General features: G+C 46.2%; 1 protein-coding gene across 3 annotated transcripts in view; it reads right to left on the bottom strand.

Annotated features, from left to right (window-relative positions):
* LOC147631060 (uncharacterized) overlaps positions 1-23,415 on the bottom strand; it is a 105,704-nt gene that overhangs the window by 43,484 nt on the left and 38,805 nt on the right. For all 3 annotated transcript variants that reach the window (XM_086809386.1, XM_086809387.1, XM_086809388.1), the window contains exons 5-12: positions 17,956-18,034; positions 17,698-17,758; positions 17,499-17,545; positions 17,268-17,360; positions 17,059-17,149; positions 16,417-16,465; positions 1,952-2,068; positions 1,680-1,827 (exon numbers count right to left, since the gene is read on the bottom strand). In XM_086809386.1, the coding sequence (XP_086665512.1) occupies positions 1,680-1,827; positions 1,952-2,068; positions 16,417-16,465; positions 17,059-17,149; positions 17,268-17,360; positions 17,499-17,545; positions 17,698-17,758; positions 17,956-18,034 (685 nt within the window). The remainder of the gene's footprint in view (positions 1-1,679; positions 1,828-1,951; positions 2,069-16,416; positions 16,466-17,058; positions 17,150-17,267; positions 17,361-17,498; positions 17,546-17,697; positions 17,759-17,955; positions 18,035-23,415) is intronic.

Below are 23,415 nucleotides of genomic sequence, written 5' to 3'. Positions count from 1 at the left end.
ACCAGGTATCACAGCATCTCGGATTCTAACCAAGCCTAACCTGACCATGCGGTTGAGTCGTATGCGTGAAGCATCTCTGTCTGGCCAAACAATGACACGCGACTCCACAAATGTTTCGAACTGCAAAGAGTTCAAAAGTAGTCTTTCATGACTAGGATCCCACCGAGCCAATAGTAGAACTTCATGCCAAGAAAGGAGAATATGCAATAAAATGTGAGATGAGCGAATACGGACAGGATGAGCCGCATTCACAATGTCCCACCATGAAGCCTGCACACGTGTCCGTCCATGTGACAATCCCTCCAACTCAATCAAGTCACGAGCCTTGAATACCCTAGGCTGCTCCTGCAAACACATATCCTGAAAAAGCGCCCACCTACGCACCACCATATGCAAGCGGACATCCAGTAAAGCAGCCCCACCCATTCTTTTGGGCGTCGTAATGTGATTCCAAGCTATCCATGTTTGACCCATAATATTTCCTTGCCTCTTCCACAGCATAAACCGAATGGGTTAAGGTATAGCTCAGGTTATTATGCTTAGCATGATTTCCTATTTTTTGCCTTTGCTACCTTGGACGCACAAATCTCTTCTCCGTTTGGTTCATTTCATTTCTCTCTCTCTCTCTCTCTCTCTCTCTCTCTCTCTCGCTCTCTCTCTCTCTCTCTCTCTTAGGCTTCCCATGAAGTATACCGGCTATTGGGGACTGTTTTGGAGGCTTCCATCGCGAAGAAATACTGAAGGCAAGGGTATTTAATCATTTTATTATGATTTCTAGCCACTATACTTGTTGTACCAGTCCTTGTACTTGTTGTACCTATTGTACCAGCCATTATACCTGCTATACCAACATTTGTACTTACTGTACCAGCAACTGTACCTACTGTACCAGCATTTGTACTTGTTGTACCTATTGTTCTAGCCACTATACTTGCTGTACCAATCAATGTACCTACTGTACCAACCACTGTACCTACTGTACCGGCTGAATGGAGCGTTGTACTTGCTGTACTAGCTCTATTGCATGAAGACCCATGGTTTTTGGGAAAGAATCAGTACCCACACGGAGGTATACGGATTATATTATTGACTCGGCATTTCTACAGCCTATGTTCCGGCTTGGTTGCCTCATGTTGGGTTGTGTTATGGCATTTGTATATGGATAATCCGGCATCTCCCGTGGGGAGAGTGAGGCCCTCAAAGCTTGTACATGATATTATTCTCCTTGGGTAATAAAATACTCCAAGGGGGGGGGTCGGCCCATTCCCGCCTCTATGCGGTGTCACATGTGCAAGCTCCATTTTCAGCATTTGTGGATGTTTTGTCCAGCTTTTATGTTTCATGCAAAGCGATGATGGATATGTGTTAAGGTTGTGGCCATGTTTAAATGTTTTAATATGCATTGATGGTATCAACAAGTGTGTCAAAGGCCCTAGTCCCCCGGGCACCGCCGCGAGTTACAGAGCCTAAATGGGAGGCTTGCCCACCATGGACATGACTTGAGAAACCTAGTCGAGATATAAAAAAACATCCCAGCAACCAAGGGTCCATAGAGATACATTGCTGACTTTGGCACCCATAGATTACAAATGTTGACCACAGCCATGCTTTCAGCTAGATCGACAGAGAGCAACACTTCAGCCATGAATGTAACTGCGACGGGTGAAAGAAGTTGAAACCTTAGCAGTGGGATGAATTTTTGCTGATGGATGAACATACACATCTCCAACAAAAGTTGCAGTTTTGATGCCATCTCCCTTTGCCAAAAGCTCAGGTGTAGTTTGCCGATATTGTGCAAGGTACAATGATGAGCACCTCAAAGACATTCTGAAAAAAAAACATCAGTAAATTTGATATAAGGTTGCAACCAGTGCAGAAACATCCTTCTATATATAAAAAACACTGAGATAGCTTAAAACTAACTCAACAAGCTTGAAAAATGGGGCATTACCCAGGCGTTTTGATCTGCTCCCAGAAGTCTCCTGTCTCATAGGTGTAAAGCTTTTTCTTGCCTGCAAGGGGAGTAAGAATGTCTTGATCCAGTCTTACAAAATCGGTTTGCACTGACCTGCCCAACAAAGCATAATAGATAACTTAGATGTCCCTTCATTTTTGTTCTTCCATCTCTCAGCTCCTCATATGAAAGGTTATAGACATTAAAAAACTCAACTAATGAAAAAAATCATTTTATGACCAAGACAAGATTCTTTCTTTTTTTTTTAACCTTTCTTTTGTATTTCTTCCCTTATAGAGGCTGGTCTCCATGGTTTTTCTCCAAGTTGAAGGTTGATAGTTTTGTACTTTAACTTTAAAAGGCTGCTCTAGATCCTTTGATGAATGTGCACTAGCTGGGTTGGGGAGCATTAATGTTTTCTTGCTTTCATAGTTTGGTCTTTAATGGCATAGAAATGGCTAGGGAAGAGCTTAGAAAGAAAAGGAATAACCTTGGGAATATGGGAAGGGTAAGTTTCTTCAAGACTATACACCATCAGCGTCATGTTATTTGTGTGGAAAAGTAGACAGTAGCCCTCTATGCTTGAAGAAAGGTGGCGTCTCTAACCATCACTTTGAAAATAAACAAATGAACAAAATCTCACTCGGCCCCTTTGTTTAGCTCTTCCAAAGACAAATACAGATCTTGGTACATACTTTATGCCAACTGACGTTCTCAATGGCTGGCTAGCCACAAAGTGCCAAGTAATCAATAGAATAGCATGTTTGAAAAATAGTAGCGATAAATCCAGAGAGAGAGAGAACGAAATAAAGTTATATTAACATCTATAGAAGACCCCAAGGGTCTATGAGACCATAAATAATACAATGGTTCCATGGATTGTCAGAATGCACAACGGAAATGAAGACAACTGCTGTAGAGAGCCAAACGCAGATGAGAGAGAGAGAGAGAGAGAGAGAGAGCCTTGCTTCGACGACAGTTACATAGACCTACGCGTTCGGGCACTTGGCTACATGCAGGTCTCTCTCATGCCTTCCTGGCACAGTACTGGGTATCTATTTGGAGGCTGAGGATTGCTCGGCGGATCACTCTTTTTTTTTGGTTGACTGCTCATGCTGGTCTTGCTGTCGGCACTTGGGGTGCCTTGATGGGCCATGATCCCATTTGTATATGCTGTGATCACCAGGTTCAGGAGTCTCAGACCCACTGCCTCTGGTCGTGTCCTATGGCTTCCTCTGTTTGGCGAGCAGTGGCTCTTCTCCTCAGCAGAGCTGGTCAGCATGCAGGTTTCCTCAGTTGGGGGTCTGTGTTATGGCTCCTTCCTTGGCCGGGACCTCATGTGTTCTTTGAGGGTGAGGGCACTGATGCTGTGCTTATGCTTACGGCGACGGGGTATCGGAGGGGGTACCTCAGTATGATTCCTCCTGACGCCTTGCACATGGAGCATTGGCAGAGGGATGATGTTTTTATGGTGATTGCCGCGATTGCGATGTGGAACATTTGGAGAGCTCGTTGTCTCCATGTCCTTAGTCACACGCGGCAATCGACACGTGATACTCTTGTCCTGATTTGGCTCGATCTTATCCGTGCACTGCGTTCCACGTATGATGATTCCTGTCGGCCTTCACAGACAGCTCAGGACAGACTCCAGGCCTTCATTCGTCGTTGGGGGCGCACGGGTCTCTTCTTCAGGATTGTTGGAGGACATGCTAGATGGGAGTACTCTCCCCCACAGTGGTTCATATTGCACACATCACATCATCCACCGTGATGTAGCACCGACTGCTCACAGGCTTCACGCCTCCCACTGCACAGTTTGTATGCCCCCTCAGTAGGCCACCTCTGGCACTTTGGGGTTTTTTCATACCCAGTATTATAGCTCTGTGTTTCCTCAAAAAAAAAAAAAAAAAAGAGAGAGAGAGAGAGAAAGAAAGAAAGAAAGAAAGATTTTATTAACGTCTTCCAAAAGACCGAACTCGGCCTATGAGACAAATCGGAGTACCTGTAGAGAGAGAGAGAGAGAGAGAGAGAAATGAAGACATTGTATCAGATCCACCAATTGTTGTATGAGATCCACCAATTGTTGTAACCTTTTTGGTCTCATAGGTCATTTTGGCCTTTTGAGGACTAAGAAAAGCTAAAACAACTAAACAACTAACTGAAACTGAAACAACAACTATGAGGAAAAGTAAGGTACAAGGAGCTCCTAATGGATAACATCTCGGAAGGAAAACTCCAGCAACAAAGGTAAGCATCATATACATCACTATCCAAAGATGTCTCTCATCGGTAGATGGTGGATATCCTCAATGTCCTCCATGGTGAGTACTCTGACTGGACGTCTCCCATGCCGTGCTAGTATGGTCCTGATCCTTTGTTGTAGTCTCCGCTGGTGTCGGGATGGGCCTCTCATCTTGGGGCGCCTGGACCGCCCCAGCTCTATAGCCCGATCAATCAGTGTACCACTGGTGCGGCTATACTCTGGGGCTAGCTGCAATGCCTGCTGGCCTGACTGCTCAATCTCTGGTCGAAAGAAGTCTGTAATCTGCCTCTGTAGGTGTCTCTCCCTCTCTGATCCCCTCCCTCTCAAGAGACCCTCTCTATGTCTACGCAGCTCCAGCAAGTATAATCCGAGGCATCTCTGATCCTGGTATCTCATGACTCTGGAAAGTTGTCCGAAACCCTCTCTGAACAGGCAGTGAAAACGGCCTCGTATCTCATAATATACTGGACAGTGACATATGTAATGTAACTCTGTCTCTGGCTCCATCTGGCACAACTGACAAATCCTGGCCTCAGCTGGTACTCCTTTGAATATGCCAGTCTCAATCTCTAGCTGGTGTGAGGATGTGCGCATCTGACCAATAGCACACCGTACCCCATGAGAAAGATGAGTATCCATGTAGCTGGGTCTAGTCACAAACCCATCCTCCGTGAGCTGGAGAAGATGATCTCTATAGAAAGCCATCTTTGTACCAAGCTCGTGTGTCGGCTATATCCATGTCCTCCTAGTGTCCAGCTGAGTCAAGTCCTACCTGATAAGTCTGGTAATCTCTGCCCGTGTGAGAGAGGGAGGGTGCATCCAGGGAGTACTGAAATGGAGGTAGCCTGTCCATACTAAAGCCATGCAGTTGGAACCAAGCTGTCATCTGTGAATACCAACATGATCCGTCTCCTTGTGATGCCAACTGTCGTGAAGACTCCAGGGCTAAGCGAGCATATCTGTCTCTAGGGAGAGCCCAAGAACTATGTATAAAGGAGACTGATCGAGTGAGTGCCTCTACTACCAATGGGGGGGCAGCCATCTCTGCACGGATAATATCATGTGGTACAGAGGCCTTGGCCCTAATCATCCGGGAAATCATAGAAACCAAGGGCCTCTCCATACATCTCCATCCATCAGTGCTACCAGCTCGGCTGTGGTGATCCACTGAGGGTCCCCATATCTCCACTCCATACAGCATGGCTGAAGTGACCAAAGTGTCAAAGAGCCAGAGCTTTGTTCGAGGTTCCTTAAACTGAACCTGCAAACACATCCTCTCTAGTCTCCCCAATGCTGCATAAGCTCTGGTCAATCTGGTCTCCGCTCCTCTCCTCAAGGAAAATAGTGGGCCACTAAAAACCACACCAAGGTAAGTATATGCATCTATATACTCCACTGTCTCCTGACCATATGTAAAGGTGGGTACTAACCTCCTAACCCACTGTGCTGTGGTGTTAAACACCATCACCTTGGTTTTACTAAGGTTAATAGACAATCCACTGTCCTGTGCAAACGTGTGCAATGCATCCAAATGACGCTGCATCCCCTCTGGAGATCAGCACGATATCATCAGCATACAATAACAGCGGAATCCATGTCCCTGCTAGCTGTGCTCCTCTGTCACCCTCCCGCTCTACATAGTCCGAAACCTCATCCACATACATCCCAAATAAGGTGGGAGAAAGGGGGCAGCCCTGTTTCACCCCAATAGTGGAGTGAACCATCTCAGATATACCTTGAGTAGTACGTACCTGCCCCACAACTGTCCTGTATAAAGCCATGATTCCCCAAATCAGCTCTGTGGGCACTCCCATCTCTTGTAGTCTGCGCATCAGTTTGGCTCTCGGTACTGTGTCAAAAGCTTTGCGGAAATCCACAAAGCAACAATAAATCCTCCTGCCATATAATCTGCCCTCCTCAATAATAGCTCTGAGTGTCAAGATATGGTCAAGAGTGGAGAAACCTCTCCTGAACCCTGCCTGCCCTGATGCACGTATGCCCTCTCTCTCTGCCCATCTACTCAACTCCTGCTCAAGAATAGATGCATATAATCTAGCCAATGTGTGACCAATCATGATGATACGATAATTCCCACGAAGCATGGGATCCCCTGACTTGAAGATAGGCACAATCGTGGACATATTCCAAGTCTTAGGAAAACCCTCACACATGGCTCGGTTAAACATCATAGCAATAAGCTCTGCAAGCATATCTCTGGCATGAAGAAAGTGCTCTGCTACCAAACCATCATGATCATATGCTCTCCCAGTCCTCATCCTGTCAATAGCTTTCCTTACCATCTCAGCAGTAAAGAAAGCACATGTCTCTGGGCATGGCTCCGATAGGTCTGGTAGGGGCGGCTGTCCTGGTGCTGTGTACAGGGATGCTGCATACTCACCCCAAATCTCTGTGGAGGTAATGGCTAGTGATGGTGAATGCTCATGGAATAGTCTCCATGCCTCGCCTGAGTCCTGACTCATAAATAACTGATACAAATCCCTCTCTAACTGAGCAAGATAAGCCCTCTTCTTCCATCGCACTAGGCGCCCGAAGGTAATCCGTGACTGTCTGTGAGTGGTAACACCCATGAGCACCTCTCTCTGTAATCTGATCCTCATCTCTCTGCACTCCTCATCATACCAGCTGTTCTGGGGCATGTTCCCAGATCATCTCCGTGCAGGCTGACTATGGGGATATGCCTCTGATGCTGCAGCATGAAGCGTCTCTATCAATATCTGAGTGAGCTCATCTAATGGCCGTCCCGGCTCCTCGGCACATAAGCGTCTGTATATCTCATCCGTGTACATGGCGTCAGTCTCCCTCGTAAAGGTATAACGAGTGTGTGGAGAGACATGTCCCAATGGAGCGGTGCTGAACTAAAATGTGAGAGTGAAGGACAAGATAGCATGATCCACTGCTACTCCAACCGGCCTAGTGTACCATAAAATCCTGAAAAGAGGGAATGAGATTGGGCTGAGCCATAACATACATAGTCCACTGTACTAGCACCATGCCGATGTGGAAAGCTAGTGAAACGGCCCGCTGTCGGGAATCTCTGTAGGCCATTCAGGATGGCCAATCCATGTGCAGTCCCCATGTCTATCAAATACCGCCCATACACTGTATGTTCCTCATCCTGTGAGAGTCTAGATAGGCCCATATCCCTAACATCAAGCTCCCTCAACATCTCCTCTGAGGTATCATAAAATACTATTTGGTTATGGGCGGTCCCAGCATTGAAGTCCCCCAGGAGAATGATGTCACCATCCCTAGAGAACTCCCAAATGTCATCATCCAAAATAGAAAAGGGAGACTGCCCGCTAGGTGATGCATACACTGATGTACTAGGAGCAAAATAGCATATAGCAATGTAGAGATATCTGCCCGTCTCTGCCCTCAGTCTAACCCACATGTACCTAGCCTGCTCATCTCTGCGGACTATATGTATCAGTGGCTGCAGCTCCTCTCTAAACAATACTGCCACTAGAGAAAATCCCGGAAATATACAATGGAAGTGTGGGGGCAAGGGGCCATTTTATATAGCCCCAGGCTGCTAGTCGGCCAGCCTAAAACAGGCCGACAGCAGCCCATGCTCACGACCAGCCAAAGGGCAGCCCCCGACCAGCAAATAAGCAAGTCGGCCAGGACACCTGGATAGGTCGGGTACCAGAGCATGCACTCTGCCAGCTTTTGAGGACAGCCGACAGCCCTCCACTCCTCAGGGAAAAATGGGAAAATACATGGAGAGTGAGGAAAAATGGGAGAACACTAAAACAAGGGGGCACACCCACAACAGAGGCCTTGGTATAGTCTACAGACAAGAGATGAGTGCTAACACCCCCTCTTAGCTCCTGGATGTGGAACCAACCCCAGTGAGCTAGAGTGCCCTGTGAGCATAGCCTGAGGTAGAGACTTCGTGAAGAGGTCCGCTGCGTTGTCCTCCGTCGAACAATAAAGAAGTAAGATGTCACCAGCCAAGATCTTCTCACGAACAAAATGATATTGTATCTCTATATGCTTGGTCCAGGCATGGAAGACCGGGTTCCAAGCAATAGCGATACAGCTCTGGTTATCGCATTGGATGACGACCATGGGCTCCTTTTGTGGGAACCCAATCTTGCCAAGCAACCTCCGCAGCCACACAACCTCGCAAGCAGCACCACAAGCAGCCCGGTACTCTGCCTCTGTAGATGACAAGGCAATAGTGGGTTACCTCTTGCTGCTCCATGAAACAACTCCCAAGCCGAGGTTAAAACTGTAGCTTGATGTAGATCTCCTCCCCAATCTGAGTCACTCTAACCTTGGAGTCGAACCCGGTCCTTCATTTCACCTCCAGTGTCGTAGAAGAGTCCAAGATCCTTCGTACCCTGCAGATACCGCAAGATCCGCAATCCTGCGTCCCAATGAGACTTCAACGGTGTCTGCATAAACGAGCTCAACAGCCCCACAGGAAAGCTCAAGTCCAATCTGGTGTTCAGCAACGAGATCAATGAACCAACTAGCTTCTTGTATGGAGAGGCATCAACTGGCTCACAAGGATAATTTACTGTAAGCTTCGTGTCCAGGTCCATCAGTGACGTGATAGGCTTGCAGTTCTCCATCCCAAAGGCCTCAAGCAACTCATGGACATAACGCTGCTGAGAGACAAAGAACCCCCTCCGGGTCTACCAGATCTCCAATCCCAAGAAGAAGTCGAGTAAGCCTAAATCGGTCATCTCAAAACTCCTTTGACAAGGCAGCCTTTGTCACTGCAATGTGCTCCACATAAAGGATGATCAACGTGACAATACCGCATTCCCAAAAGAGATACAAGTTAGGATCTGCAATTGATCTCTGAAATCCAGTCCGAGCTTTGTGTTTGTCCACCGACCCATCCGACGTATACTTGGTCTTAAAGACCCACTTGACACCAATGACAGACCGTTTTGACGGCCTCGGAACCAACTCCCAAGTTTTATTCTTCTATATGGCATCCAGTTCCACCTGCATGGCTTTCCTCCAAGTATCCTGTGTAAGGGCTTCCTTGACAGAAGTGGGCTCTTTGTCCCGCATGATACGAGACATCAAAGCATAGTTTACCTGTAAGAGCTCTGCTGAATGACTTTCTATGCGATCTTCAAGGTCCGTCCTCTGTGGTCCATTTGGAGGGAAGCTCCGTAGCACCCGACTCCCGGAGGGTGTCTAACAACCACCTGGGTACTTGAACAAAACGCGAAGACTCCTGCTGTTGCAGGGGCTCATCTCCAGTCACGGGCTCAACTGACTAAGGCAGTCCAGCTGGAACTATCGACTGGGAATCATCATCAGACTCGTCCAAGTCTCCAAGAAGTGGCGACTCGTCAACAGTGGAAGCTGGAACATGCTCATCAAAAACCACATCTCTGCTGACGACGACCTTGTTGCTCTCCGGATCATACAACCTGTATCCCTTGGAAAGAGAGTTATAACCCACAAAAACAAGCTTTTGGGACTTTGAGTCAAGCTTCCCCCTCAACTTCTTTGGAATGTGAACATATTCATCACTCCCAAACACACGGAAATGGGAGATATCTGGCTTCCTGCCAAAATACGCCTCAAAGGGAGTCATGTTCGGTACTACAGTCGTCGGAGAACGGTTGAGGATATGGACAGCCGGCTGTAGCCACAGCCTCTCCCCAAAGTGGACGAGGAAGATCACGATGCTCCAATATCATCCTTGCCATCTCCACCACAGTCCTGTTCTTACGCTCAACTACTCCATTCTCTAAAGGCGAACCTATATTGGCTAGCTCCCGCTTGATGCCATGTTCCGCACAAAACCGCACAAATGCATTGGAAGAAAACTCTCCTCCTTTGTCAGCCCTAAGAGTCTTTATCTGCAAGCCAGACTCTTTCGCCACCATCACATGCCACTCCTTGAACCAAGCAAAAGCTTGGTCCTTCTGGGAAAGAAATAAACCCAAGCAAATCTGCTACAATCATCAAGCAGCAGCATAAAATACAAAGAACCTCCCAAGGATGGCGTCTGCATAGGTCCACACAAGTCAGTGTGTACCAACTCCAAAGGTTTCGAAGCCCGCCTGGAAGCCTGCTTCAGAAAAGATTCCTTGTGTTGCTTACCACGAATGTAAGAACTACAGCGTCCCTGCCTGCTGCCAACATCTGGCAAGCCAACCACTATCTGGTCCCGGAAAGCTCGCCGGCGCATCCACATTCAAGTGGCCAAACCAAAAATGCCACAAGTCACCAATCTGAGAGCCTATAAGAGAGGAGAGTGCTGAGAGTTTGTATATACCGTTCTCCACTCCGCCTTCCCAAACAACCTGGCCTGTCTCTCTATCCCGTAGAGCAACAAAATGCTCCTCAAACTCCACCCAGAAGCCAGTCTTGCAAACCTCATGCACTGATAACAAATGAAAACCAAGTGCGGGGACGTAAAGAACACGAGAGGAATGCTTCCCCCCTCTTCCATCGGGAATGATCTCCATCCGGCCCTCACTGTGAATTGGTATGGTGGAATTGTCGCCAATGAAAATGCGACCTGACTGCCGTTTAAGATCCTGTAAGAAATCACGGGAAGGAGTCATGTTCCTGGAAGCACACTATCAAGAATCCATTCTCGAGTATCCCCAATGGTGAAGCCAACTGCTTCCTCACTCGAAGAAGATGAAGCATCTCTGTCCAAAATCTCCAAGTGCACAAAGGCTGGAGAGTCTTTGCAGCTGAAGCTGAAGAATCAACACTCTTCCTGTTATTCTGCTTGGACACTTCCTCCAATAGTGGCCTTTCTCACCACAATCGTTACAAGTCCGCTCGGCCTTCAGTTTCTCACGATTTGAATCGGGCTTCTTCTCAGAAGACCTTTCCGATGAAGACTTTTCTTTGCCCTTGTTGTTGTTGTTAAGGCCTTTCGACCGTTGGCCAGTCAAGGCCTCAGAACCTCCGCCCTAGGGAGGGTTCGTAAATCGCTCTTCCTGGTCCAAGACCATTGGCACAAGCTGCTCCCACGTGATGGTGCTGAGCCTGCCACTGGTAATCAAGAGAGAAATGATGAGCACTGAGAGGGCAAATGGGACAACAATGTGATGGCTATATCCTCTGACGATATCTCTTTCCCTGCCTAGAGAACCTTCTGCTGAAGAGCCTGCAATTTGTTGATGTGCTCCCGTATCGTCGATGACTTTGCAGGATTCATCACCCGCATCTGAACTTCCAAGGAGATCCTCTTCATGGGTGATACCCTGTTGTACAGCGAAGCCAAATGCTGCCAAATTCCTCTGGCCAGCGTCATATGCTTTATGTGATTGATCACTTGTGGTGTGCCATTTAGGAAGATGAAAGAACGGACACGGGCATTGACACGATCCCATAACTATGCCTGAGCCTCTCATTACTTCCGTATAGAGGGTAACTCCCCGTCTTCCAACTCCGGCCATCGAACCCCAACAACAATGAAATCACCCAAGTCATAAGACTCCAAAACAGACTCCATCATTACCTTCCATATGCTGTAGTTGTGCCCGTTCAACTGTCGGTCCACCGGGAACGTGGGGAGTGTTGGGATCTTCACGTGCTTCTCAGCCATCTCAAGGGTTCACAAGCTCTTGTCAAGGGAGGGTGGGTGGGAAAAAAGAAGAAGAGGTTGCAAATAATATGCAAGGTGGCTGTCCAACGGTGATGGCCGCCTTCTACCCAATCTCCAAGTCCCGTACAACCCAAACAATCTCCAATCAGCACCTCAATCAGCAAACCCTTGACGTCCCACTGTCTCCAAGCTTCAAGCCACCTGGGGCTCTAATACCATGTCAGAATGCACAGCGGAAATGAAGACAACTGCTGTAGAGAGAAAAATGCAGATGAAAGAGAGAAAGAAAGAAGAAAGAAAGAAAGTTATATTAACGTCCACGGGAGGCCGAATCCGACCTATGGGACAGATCAGGTACATCCATTTACATTCCACTTTGGGTATCGATGCCAAAGAGGCATAAAACTGAAAAAAAACTAACTCAAAATGAACTCTTAAGACTCTTAAGAGTTTAAATTACAATGGGTTCTATTGCATCTAGTTCGAAATTGAGGTTCAAAATAAAAATAGCTATATTTCATCCATGGATGGATTTGCTCTTGAGGGGGGTGGGGTACGGAATTCTTTAATGATTGCTTGTCCTCCTCTGTACAATGGGAAGTGTGGGGGCAAGGGGCCATTTTATATGGCCCTAAGCTGCTGGTCGGCCAGCCTAAAACAGGCCGACAGCAGCCCATGCTCACGACCAGACAAAGGGCAGCCCCCGACCAACAAACAAGCAAGTCGGCTGGGTGCTTGAAGTCGGCTAGGACACTTGGACAAGTCGGGTACCAGAGCATGCAGTCGGCCAGCTTCTGAGGACAGCCAACAGCCCTCCACTCCTCGGGGAAAAATGGGAAAATACATGGAGAGTGAGGAAAAATGGGAAAACACTAAAACGGGCGGGCACACCCACAACAGAGGCCCTGGTATAGTGTACAGACAGGAGATGACTGCTGCTAACATGGATATACTGAGTCATGCAAGAACTGAAATGGAAATGAAAACATGGAAAAAAACACCAACATGAGTATACCAAATGATTATCCTAGATCCCTCCTCAGCCAGTACCAATCTCAGGGTGGTAGAAAGATTTGTGATGGGAGCATGTCATGTCAGTGGAGAACCTCTCCGACCTGTCTCTCTGTGGTGGAGGGTCCCGATGCTCTAGGTCAGGGCGTCTAGCTCATAGAATGGATTGGGGTCTCCCGCTAAGAACTCCTCTAGGGCACAGAGCTGGAGCACGGGTATGGGTGGTGGGATCTAAAGTCGGTGTAGAGGCACTAGTATGTGTGGAGGACTCTGATGTGAATCTGTGTTATCACAAAGAAATCTGTGATGCTCTCTGGGAGGTGTCTTGTCAGGACTAGGCCTGTCTCTCAGCATGCTGCCTCAACCATCCCTATGTTGTCTAAGCTCCTTCAAAAACATGCCCTTGCATCTCTGATCCTTGCAATGTATCACCCGTGCCAGTGGTCCGAATCCCTCTCCAAAAAGGCAGTGGAATCTCCCCCGTATCTCGTATTAAGCTGGATAGTTAATAATGGGCCGCCTCACTGCTCCTGTGCTGCATACTCTGCATATCCTCTCCTGTAGCCTCTCTATGCCAAGTAATGGCGCATATGGAGTCTCCCCTTTCTCTACACCGTGCATGCAAATTCTGATTTCTCTGGTGCGAAGTAGCATACTGCAACATGCATCACTCTCAAGCCAGGCTTGGCTGATGGCATCCACCACGCACCCCTCGAGTGGTGCGTGTCTGTCCTTTGAAGGCTATATAACCCACCACCTTGGGTAGCCCTCTCTCGGGGCTTTGATGAGTTTGTGTGTAAAAGATAATATCTGTATCTGTATAAGTGTCTATAAATCCTCCTCTATCCGACCATAGAGTTCTGTTACTGCCATCCTCAATGTATCTATGGTCTATGAGACCCCATGCCATCATGCAGGGCACTAATCCATGATGATGACTCTGCTATCCCAGTAGACTACCCGCTTACCTGCTTTCCTAGTCTCCATCACCTGGGCCATCCTAGTCTTTTGATGCTCCACCTTCAAGAGTGTGAGATTGTCTCCTAGATAAATCTTAGGTGAATAACCCGCCACCTTGGGTAGCTCTCTTTCTGGGCTTTGATGAGTGTGTGTGTAAAAGATAATACCTCTCTGTGTATAAATCTATATGAATCCTCTTGTGTCCTACAATAGAGTATAAATCTATATGAATAACCCTCTCCAAAAAGGCAGTGGAATCTCCCCCGTATCTCGTATTAAGCTGGATAGTTAATAATGGGCCGCCTCACTGCTCCTGTGCTGCATACTCTGCATATCCTCTCCTGTAGCCTCTCTATGCCAAGTAATGGCGCATATGGAGTCTCCCCTTTCTCTACACCGTGCATGCAAATTCTGATTTCTCTGGTGCGAAGTAGCATACTGCAACATGCATCACTCTCAAGCCAGGCTTGGCTGATGGCATCCACCACGCACCCCTCGAGTGGTGCGTGTCTGTCCTTTGAAGGCTATATAACCCACCACCTTGGGTAGCCCTCTCTCGGGGCTTTGATGAGTTTGTGTGTAAAAGATAATATCTGTATCTGTATAAGTGTCTATAAATCCTCCTCTATCCGACCATAGAGTTCTGTTACTGCCATCCTCAATGTATCTATGGTCTATGAGACCCCATGCCATCATGCAGGGCACTAATCCATGATGATGACTCTGCTATCCCAGTAGACTACCCGCTTACCTGCTTTCCTAGTCTCCATCACCTGGGCCATCCTAGTCTTTTGATGCTCCACCTTCAAGAGTGTGAGATTGTCTCCTAGATAAATCTTAGGTGAATAACCCGCCACCTTGGGTAGCTCTCTTTCTGGGCTTTGATGAGTGTGTGTGTAAAAGATAATACCTCTCTGTGTATAAATCTATATGAATCCTCTTGTGTCCTACAATAGAGTTCCGTTTGCAATTCCACACTACCATCCTCCCTGCGGGGTGCTTATCTGCGATGATGACTCTGCCATCCCAGTAGACTACCCAGTACCTGCTTTTCCTACCCTTCATCATCACATGGGCCATCCCCGTCTTTTGATGCTCTACCTGCAAGGGTGAGGTCGTCTCCTAGATAGATCTTAGTGCCTCGGAGACCTATCCTCTTTTTAAGGAACTTGCCTCGTGATGTATGGTCTGGGAATCTCAGTATGAGGGGTTGTTCCCTTCTTACATCTTTCCCCACACGCCCTGCATCTACAAATGGGTTACCTGTGACTCCCATTTTCCTGCATAGGGTGTCACCATCTTCCCTAGGCATGGGGCCTTTTGTGAGACCAACCACCTGCACGTTGAGCTTCTTTTCTCTTCCAATGTAGCTGTCATGATGGGATCCTACTGAGAGCACGGCAGTTTTCATTCGCCTCTTTCATTTCCAATGCTAAGGCTTCTTGTGCATCCCCCTCCTCTGTGGCAACATATAGTTTCAGCTCATTACATGCTGCCATACATGTCTTCCTTAAATTTTCCTTGCATTGGGCAATTTCTCATTTCAATTGGGCCTAGAATTCAGCCTCGAGGGCTGAATGGCCCTCTTCTACTGTTTCTGCAAGCCTGCAAATTCATTTTCCTGTTGATACAGACCTGGGTTATTACGAGATACAGATGTGCGGATGCACCACTGAAGGTCTGAGCCTAGACCAAAGACTCCTGCTATGGACTTGGCAGATGGGAGTGAGCCTTAGCCTCCATAGTGTCTAGGTACATAGCGCACAGCCCGAAACACGGAACAAAAAGCAACAAGGGTGATTTGCAAATTTGGAAGAGGCCCTGCAAGACCTCGAATCATTCAGTAATACATCGAAATCTGCTGTCAGTTCTTACTCAAAGACACTCTCACTCTCATTTATATAGTGATAACTACCCCATAAATAGCTAACCTCCTATGCACAATCCCTGAATATAAGATTAAGTGGAAAGATAGGGCAGAGGACTCAACTGGTTTGAGAAGCGCTTCCCTAATTTCATTTAAGAGTAAATGCTTGAAGAGGGGAAGTATGTTATGTACCTGGACACTAATCTACGTATTAGGGACCTAATCCTATGAGGTTAGGGGACCCCCAGGTTAGGGATCAGCTGGCAAATACTTGGCTAGGATTCATGGATTGATAAGACAGGCTTAATGGTTGTTTATAGCATGTTAGCTATTTATGGCATAGTTATCACTATATAAATGAGAGCTTGGGTTATTATGAGACACAGTTCTATGGATGCACCACTGAAGGACTAAGCCTAGACCAAAGACTCCCGCCATGGACTTGGCTGATGAGAGTGAGCCCTAGCCTTTGGCTCAGGGGTGGTTTGCAGTCGCAAACTTACGGTTGGGAGGTGAGCTAGCCTGCACCCCTTCTGTATAGTACTAATCCTGTTGCTTGTGTTTAGGGAGATTTCGGAGGGATCTTACACTATGAGGATGTCATTTCTGCAATGGTTGCACTTGTGAAGGCAAGGGATGAATGCTCTCTGCAATGGAGTGATGGGCGGATCGGGCAAGGAAGTGGGCTAAGAGAGAGAGAGAGAGAGAGAGAGAGAGAGAGAGAGTTCTATTAACACAAGTGTAATGTGAGAATTGATAGTCATCACTAGGGGCATTAGTTTGAGCCAATAACTCACTTGGTCGTTAACTGAAGTGCTTCAAAACTTGATACCCGCCGAAGTGTCGCTGGAAGGCATTTCAACAAGGATCACAATCAGAACGTTGGATCACATTCCATAATTTGAAGTGTTAAAAATGCATTTGTGATTGTAAATACTCTCTTTTCTAAAACCATGCATTAGCAATGACTGAAGATTTCAAAATCTACAAGGCAGTGGCATTACAGATCTAAACTTTGGATTGAAAGCATAACTTAGTATGCAAAATAATGTGCTGTGTTAAAGTCATGAAGAAAGATTCTGAGATAGAGATTTGGAACAATCCAACTCAATGTCATGCAGGAGGTGTGTGCGCAGGTGGCAAACAGGCAAGACATGCTCTGTATGTGGAACCTGGGTTCAATCTTGTCACTATAATAAACCTCAACATTATATCCAATGCTACAGTATGTACATGTGATATCAGCATATGACCCTGTGAGAGAGCATTTGTGGAAGTCCAAAATGCTCATTAAGGCTAATATGATACAGTATATGTACAATACAATGCCTGGAGCAACCCCTCAGGAGGTCTACAACTGCCCATCTCCAATCTAAAAACTACGACTCCACAAAAGATTAATCCCTGCCTCGTAAAATAAAATCTATAATTGCACATACCATGGTCTTTCCGTTGGGACGCCACATCTTGGATTGCAAGAAAAATATCAGGAGTAAAAATGTACACCCCACAATTAATCCATTCACTGACCTACAATTCGGGGGAGGGGGAGGAAAAAAACGAGTCATTAGCTACAAACCGTAGGAGTTTAGATAGACTTGGAGATAACACTTGCTATAAGCCTTGAAATGAGTAAAGGCTTGCTTACAAATGTCTCCGGCTTCTCAGCATAGTGCAGCAACTCCCCCGTCTCCGAGTCTGCTACCAACTCACCAAACTCGCTTGCCGATTCAGCAGATACCTGTAAAGCTCACCACATTAGCCCAGACTAGGCAACAGATTCTTGACCTCAAAAGGCTACTATGAAAGTAAGTAGCTCTTAAGTAAACACTAAAGCTGTTTTTTCAAAAATATTTAATGGTGCAACAAGCTACATTACCTTCTTGACAAGTAATGTACCAATGCCCCTATATTTTGAATGTGCAACTGCAAGGCATAGCAGATCAAAAACATGAGCCATGGAATTCTAAAACCCTGATGTTGTGTTAAAGGCAGTATTGCAGACAATTCAACTCCCTATCTATACACAGCACCCTATCTACACATAATGATAAAGTAAGCATCTTTAAGTTCCTTACCGAGCATATCAGATAAAGGGAAACTGCAGCAGACATCACAATTAATGACAAAGATGTTACTCTGCAGATGACAGGCGTCAGGTCAGCTGGACACCCACCCCACCCCCCACCCCCCCCCAAAAAAAAAACAAACAAACAAAAAAACATTGATTTTTATTTTTTATTACTAGATATATCATATGCATACAGATGGTAAGGTAAGAATTCACATAAATGTATAATGCTCTAAAAGCAGGGAATTAACCAAAATTAACGTACTGGGTCATCCTCCATAAGCAAATCTCTGAAATTGTACAGCCCCCCAGCAGACCCATGGGGTTTGTCTTCCCGCAAATACCTGAAAATCATCCATCTTTTTAGTTCATGGTCAACACATCCTCAATAATTCTGTGGCGTGTGAGACACTGAGACACTGTCATTTGTGCCGTGTGTGAGACACTGAGACACTGTCACGCATCAGTTCCAACCCTCATATGCATATGTCATGCATGAGCTGCGCACAATGGGCAACAGTGGCATGCCCACCAAAGCAACCCAAGTGTGAAAGCCATTAAGGAAAAAAAGCCCCTCTCACATCTTGTACAAGTCTTTGAAGCAGTCAGGCAGGTTATCTACAGGTCGGGGGCGGACAGCCGGTCAAGCAAGCGGACCAATATTAAGGATCCCAAAGGGGCCTATAAATACGCATGCCTATGAAAGAAATTAACATCTAGGTTAGCCTTGGATTAGCTTAATTAGCCTAGATTAGGGAAAGCTTGAGAGATTAACACTAAGGAATGGCTCAAAAGGTATTTCAAAAGGTATCAAAAGGTTTCAAAGTGTACAATAGTCCTAGAGCACATGCCTTTTATAGTCCCGAGGCCCATGTGCCCTAATCCCACATGCAAATGACCCTAAGCCCATGTGCCTAGGCCCATCCCATGTGCATGTGCATCCTAAAAACACTTTGTTACAACCTCCCTCCCCACTTCAGTCTTCTACACCACTAGTTAAGCAGCTTACTCGAGCCCACATGCATTTGAAGGCCCAAAACAGCGGGGCAGGAGCAATAACTGATCTCCAGCAACTCGGCCACTTCTACCTGTGTGTTATCAATTGTATTTTCCACAGAGCCACTATACTTCCTCTGTTGTATGATTGGGCCTAGGCTCTTCGAATTAAGACAAGATTACCGTAGATTACTAGTGTATGACTGTGTTTGTGCAAGTCTTTCACTGTTCATCTTTGTTTATCAACACTCTCACACAGCAAAGATTCCTGCAAATTATTTTATTCCATTATCCCGTATGTGTTGTCTACTTGATTAGGAATCGGCTTCAAGAATTAGAAGAGCATACTTACGGTTTAGAGAAAATTACTTCCCTCGCTGATTTCCAAGCTTGTAAGCTTTTCATCATGGCCACCACTGCGCAAACGGTGACGGCCACCTTGCATAACCAAGTCACCGCTCTCAATCAATTGGCAGACTTGCTCATGCACAGGGTTCCAGATGTTGACTCCACAGCTGACCGTCACTCTTTAAACATGGCAAACCGTCACTCTTTAAACATGGAGGATGAGCACATGCAAGAGGTGGACTGTTAGGGGTCTCCCTGTTCCAACCCCACCCAAGATCTCCTAAACACTGGCTAATCCATGATTAATCCTAGCTAGGTGTAGCAGGCAAAAGCTCACCACTAACCGTAGGCCTACATCTGTAGGTCACCCTCGAGCCTAGTTACTAAGGCTCCACTCCTCAGAGATCCATGCCAATCAATCTTGGCATCCCATACCACCAAGGCCTGCCTACTAAGGCCTTCGGCGAGCTATCTGCATCACGCTATGGACTAGCAGGAATAGTTCTCACTCATGGCCAGTGTCACTCCTCAACCAACCCCCCACTTATAAGTGGATCCTATAGCTATAAATAGCCACAACTTATGGGGTCATCATTTGTGAGCCTTAACATCTAGATGATGCATACATCCCCAATCCTAGGCCCCCCTAACCTCCAAATTAGGTCCGCTGACTCAAGGTTAGCATCAGGTACTGTCACATGCACTCTACACTCAGTGCATGGTGACAAGATGGCTCATCATCAGAAGTGCGACATTTGTACAGTATTAGTTCCATTCAGGATGATATTTGTCGTACGCTGTGACCCCATTGTATATCCTCAGTCCAGATAAGTCAGGCACGAGCTACGCAGGTCATTCTCAGCCATAGTCAGTCTAAGTCCCTTAACCCACTTAAAGAGACGCATTCATGCATATACACTCAGTAGAAACCTTAGGGTTTGCATCTTGCATATTGCACATCATTCATGCATAGCATCTAGACCATTGCAGGAACCTCAGATAGCATCTAGGAATTATCCAGGATTTATCTAGGATTTTTTGGTATTTTTCCCATCATTTTTCAGCATTTATGCATCATCATTAAGCATTTAATGTTTATATAGCAGTCGGCCAACATCTAATGCTAACCGACTAGCAACATCACTAGTATAAATAGAGGCTTTGCACAATCATCTATTCATTCATCTCATAATTCAATCAAGGAGCATTCATGCATATACCATTCAGCCTTGCATCCACCTCAGATCCATGCGTTTTGGAGAAGCGTAGCATCCTTCAACAAGAGGAGCATCAACACTTGTGCATTCAGCCCTCCTACAGAAAACGCATCAGTTCTCAGCATTCAGCCATCAGTAATCCTTGCGTTTTCTGCATCCATGCAATTTTCAGCATTCATTCATTCATCGTTTTGCTCCAACCACTTGGTGAAGGTAAAACGCAGCATTCTCATTCATTTACAGCATTCATAGACAGTCTAGAACAGTCCCAAACAGCCCCTCTCTCAGCCCTAACTTTGCATCCCTTCCTCATTCCATTGGGAAGAGTGCATAGGCTCGAGATTAGACATCTTTGGTGTTTCTACAATAGTGTACAGTTCAGCCCAACACTTGGTCTTCAGAGGTCTTGCATTTGGCTTATCGTCAGTCACACCGTCAGTCTCTATAAAGATAATAAAGCAAATACTATCTCGGTAACGGGATAGGGGGCCCTTCAGTGGGTAATTCGGGACCCCATACAGTGTACAGTTCTCATCTCTCTCTCTCTCATATCTCTCTAAAGTTTGAAGTATTAAAGTGGATTGCTAAACTAACTCAGGATACAGAAGACGGTGTGAGCATTTGTGTGACAGGATCCTCCAATACGAAGACTTCCGTTGCATGTTACAGGTACGTAACATACTTCCCTTCCTCATACATTACATCCTTGTAAATGAATGTGGGGAATCTATGCTTCAAACTAGCTACTGACTCCCAAGTCGATTCCATGTCAACCCCGATGCATACATTTTTCGAGCAAAAACACTCAAGCGGTGATTTCCGCACAAAAACTTTAGTGACTATCTTGTAGAGCAATTTCTTCAACAAATAGGTAAGTAGCTAGGGAAATAACCCACAACCATACACAAATAGGTGATTATAAGAAAAGTATTTACGTGCCATCTCCCTAAGAGTATTTGCTGAAGCAAAAATCCTTTACGGAGCCCAAAGGGTATTTTTGCTTGGGAAAATACACAAAGGGACTCCAAAGGGTATTTTTGTTTGAGAAATTATCCCCCCCATTACCTTCTCAACGACCTCAAAGGGTATTTTTGGTGGGAAAATTACCCAAATTACCCACTCAAGGACCCCAAAGGGTATTGTCGCAGGAGAAAATACCCCTGAGGGTATTTTTGATGGAGAAAATGCCTCTCCATTACCCTTTCAAGAAACCAAAGGGTATTTTTGTTGGAGAAAATACCCCCCACTAGGAGAAAATACATCCCAAGGATACTTACATTGAAAAAACACTCCTCAAGACCACTTTTTTCGTGTTTTGACTGAGAAAAATGCACTATATATATGCAACTTTTTTTTTCTGGAAACAAGATCCTTCTATTAGAACAAAAAATAGCCTGAAAGGCTAGAAACAAACTCGCCTCCATATACGGAGCGAGGATCAAGGAACAAAATAAGGGGAAGGATGCACTTCTCCTCCGGCTAGCCACTCTATGACGAGAAGGCTATCTCATATATGGGGTGGGAGAGGGAATAACCACACAGGTGGATGTTTGTTGCAATTGATTTGTATGGCAAGGTGATTCCTAGAGTACTTATGTCTGATGAATATGTGTGTGGTGATGGTTTGTATGCCTATGGAATAATTTTTTACCAATTTATTATTGGATGTTTTATAGGTGAAGAGGACACGGAAGATTGAAGCAAAAGCGCACAAGTTATTATTTTTGAAAGGCATTCATTATTTTGGACAAGCTTTGTATTTATGTGCTAGCTTGTGCATATCCATTTATTTAGCTTAGACTTGAAGCATAGACTTGCAAATATTTATTTTGTAAAGCTTAAAAGCTTTCCCCTAGCCCCAAGTAATTTAATTTTAAGAGCTCTCTATTTTGGGTAAAGAGAGAGCGTCGTGCAGGAAAAAGCACAACTTTTGTATTTATGGAAGCTATGGCCTATTATTGGTAATTGAATGCTCAAAATACTCGTGTGGGGAATAGGCCACAAACGTGGGGAGAAGGATTATGTTTCTAAGAGGCAATTGGAGTGGAAAAGATATTGTCACGTAGGCTGTAACGCCTGTGACAGACGGCAGACCGGATGGCCATGTCCAGGGTTCAGTGGGAGAGGACGCCCATGCGGAGTCATGGGCGGCCAGACTAGTGTGGACGGCAGGCCACACACTATATAGCCTGGGGGATGAGGGGCAATAATCATTCTTCCTCTATGGCTGGGTGGTGAACCAGAGGCCGTCCCCTCCTGTGGTAGCGCCCGTAGCGGAGTGTTAGATACCTGTAACGCCGCTACGGGCGCTACCACAGGAGGGGACGGCCTCTGGTTCACCACCCAGCCATAGAGAAAGAATGAGGATTGCCCCTCATCCCCCAGGCTATATAGTGTGTGGCCTGCCATCCAGTGTTAGATACCTGTAACGCCGCTACGGGCGTTACCACAGGAGGGGACGGCCTCTGGCTCACCACCCAGCCATAGAGGAAGAATGAGGATTGCCCCTCATCCCCCAGGCTATATAGTGTGTGGCCTGCCGTCCACACTAGCCTGGCCACCCATGACTCCGCATGGGCGTCCTCTCCCACTGAACCCCGGACATGGCCATCCGGTCTGCCGTCGGTCACAGGCGTTACAGCCTACATGACATTACCCCCCCCTTAAGAAGAGTTTTCGTCCTCGAAAACAAACTGGGGAAACCTTTTGGAAATTGCACTACGGCGTTCCCAGGTAGCTACCTCCTCATCCCTATCTGTCCATTTAACAAGTACCTCCTGGTACACTTTATGTTGGGTTTGTCTGTCACGATACTGTAGAATCTTTTCAGGTTCATGTGGTATCTTTTGTGGCTCTATCAAGTCCACCAAAATCTCTGGAGAAACTACGTTCTCTAACCCGTGAACTGATTTCTTCAGTTTACTGACATGGAAGACAGGATGGACTTGAGAACTCTCCGGTAACTCAAGTTTATATACTACGTCCCCAATCTTCTTAAGGATTTTAAAAGGACCACAATATCTCGGAGAAAGTTTATTACACTTTCCGGTTTTCATGGTTTCTGACTACGTAGGAACCTTGAGGAATACAGTCACCTTCTGCAAAGGTCACCTTTCTACGTCCTTTATCCGCATAAGTTTTAGCGCAATCCTGAGCGCTACGAA

The sequence above is a fragment of the Cibotium barometz genome, chromosome 15 (genome assembly GCF_041138505.1).
Source record: "Cibotium barometz isolate CiBa-2024 chromosome 15, ASM4113850v1, whole genome shotgun sequence".
NCBI lineage: Eukaryota > Viridiplantae > Streptophyta > Polypodiopsida > Cyatheales > Cibotiaceae > Cibotium > Cibotium barometz.
Note: the sequence above shows the minus strand (reverse complement) of the source record. Positions and strands in the feature narration are given on the sequence as shown.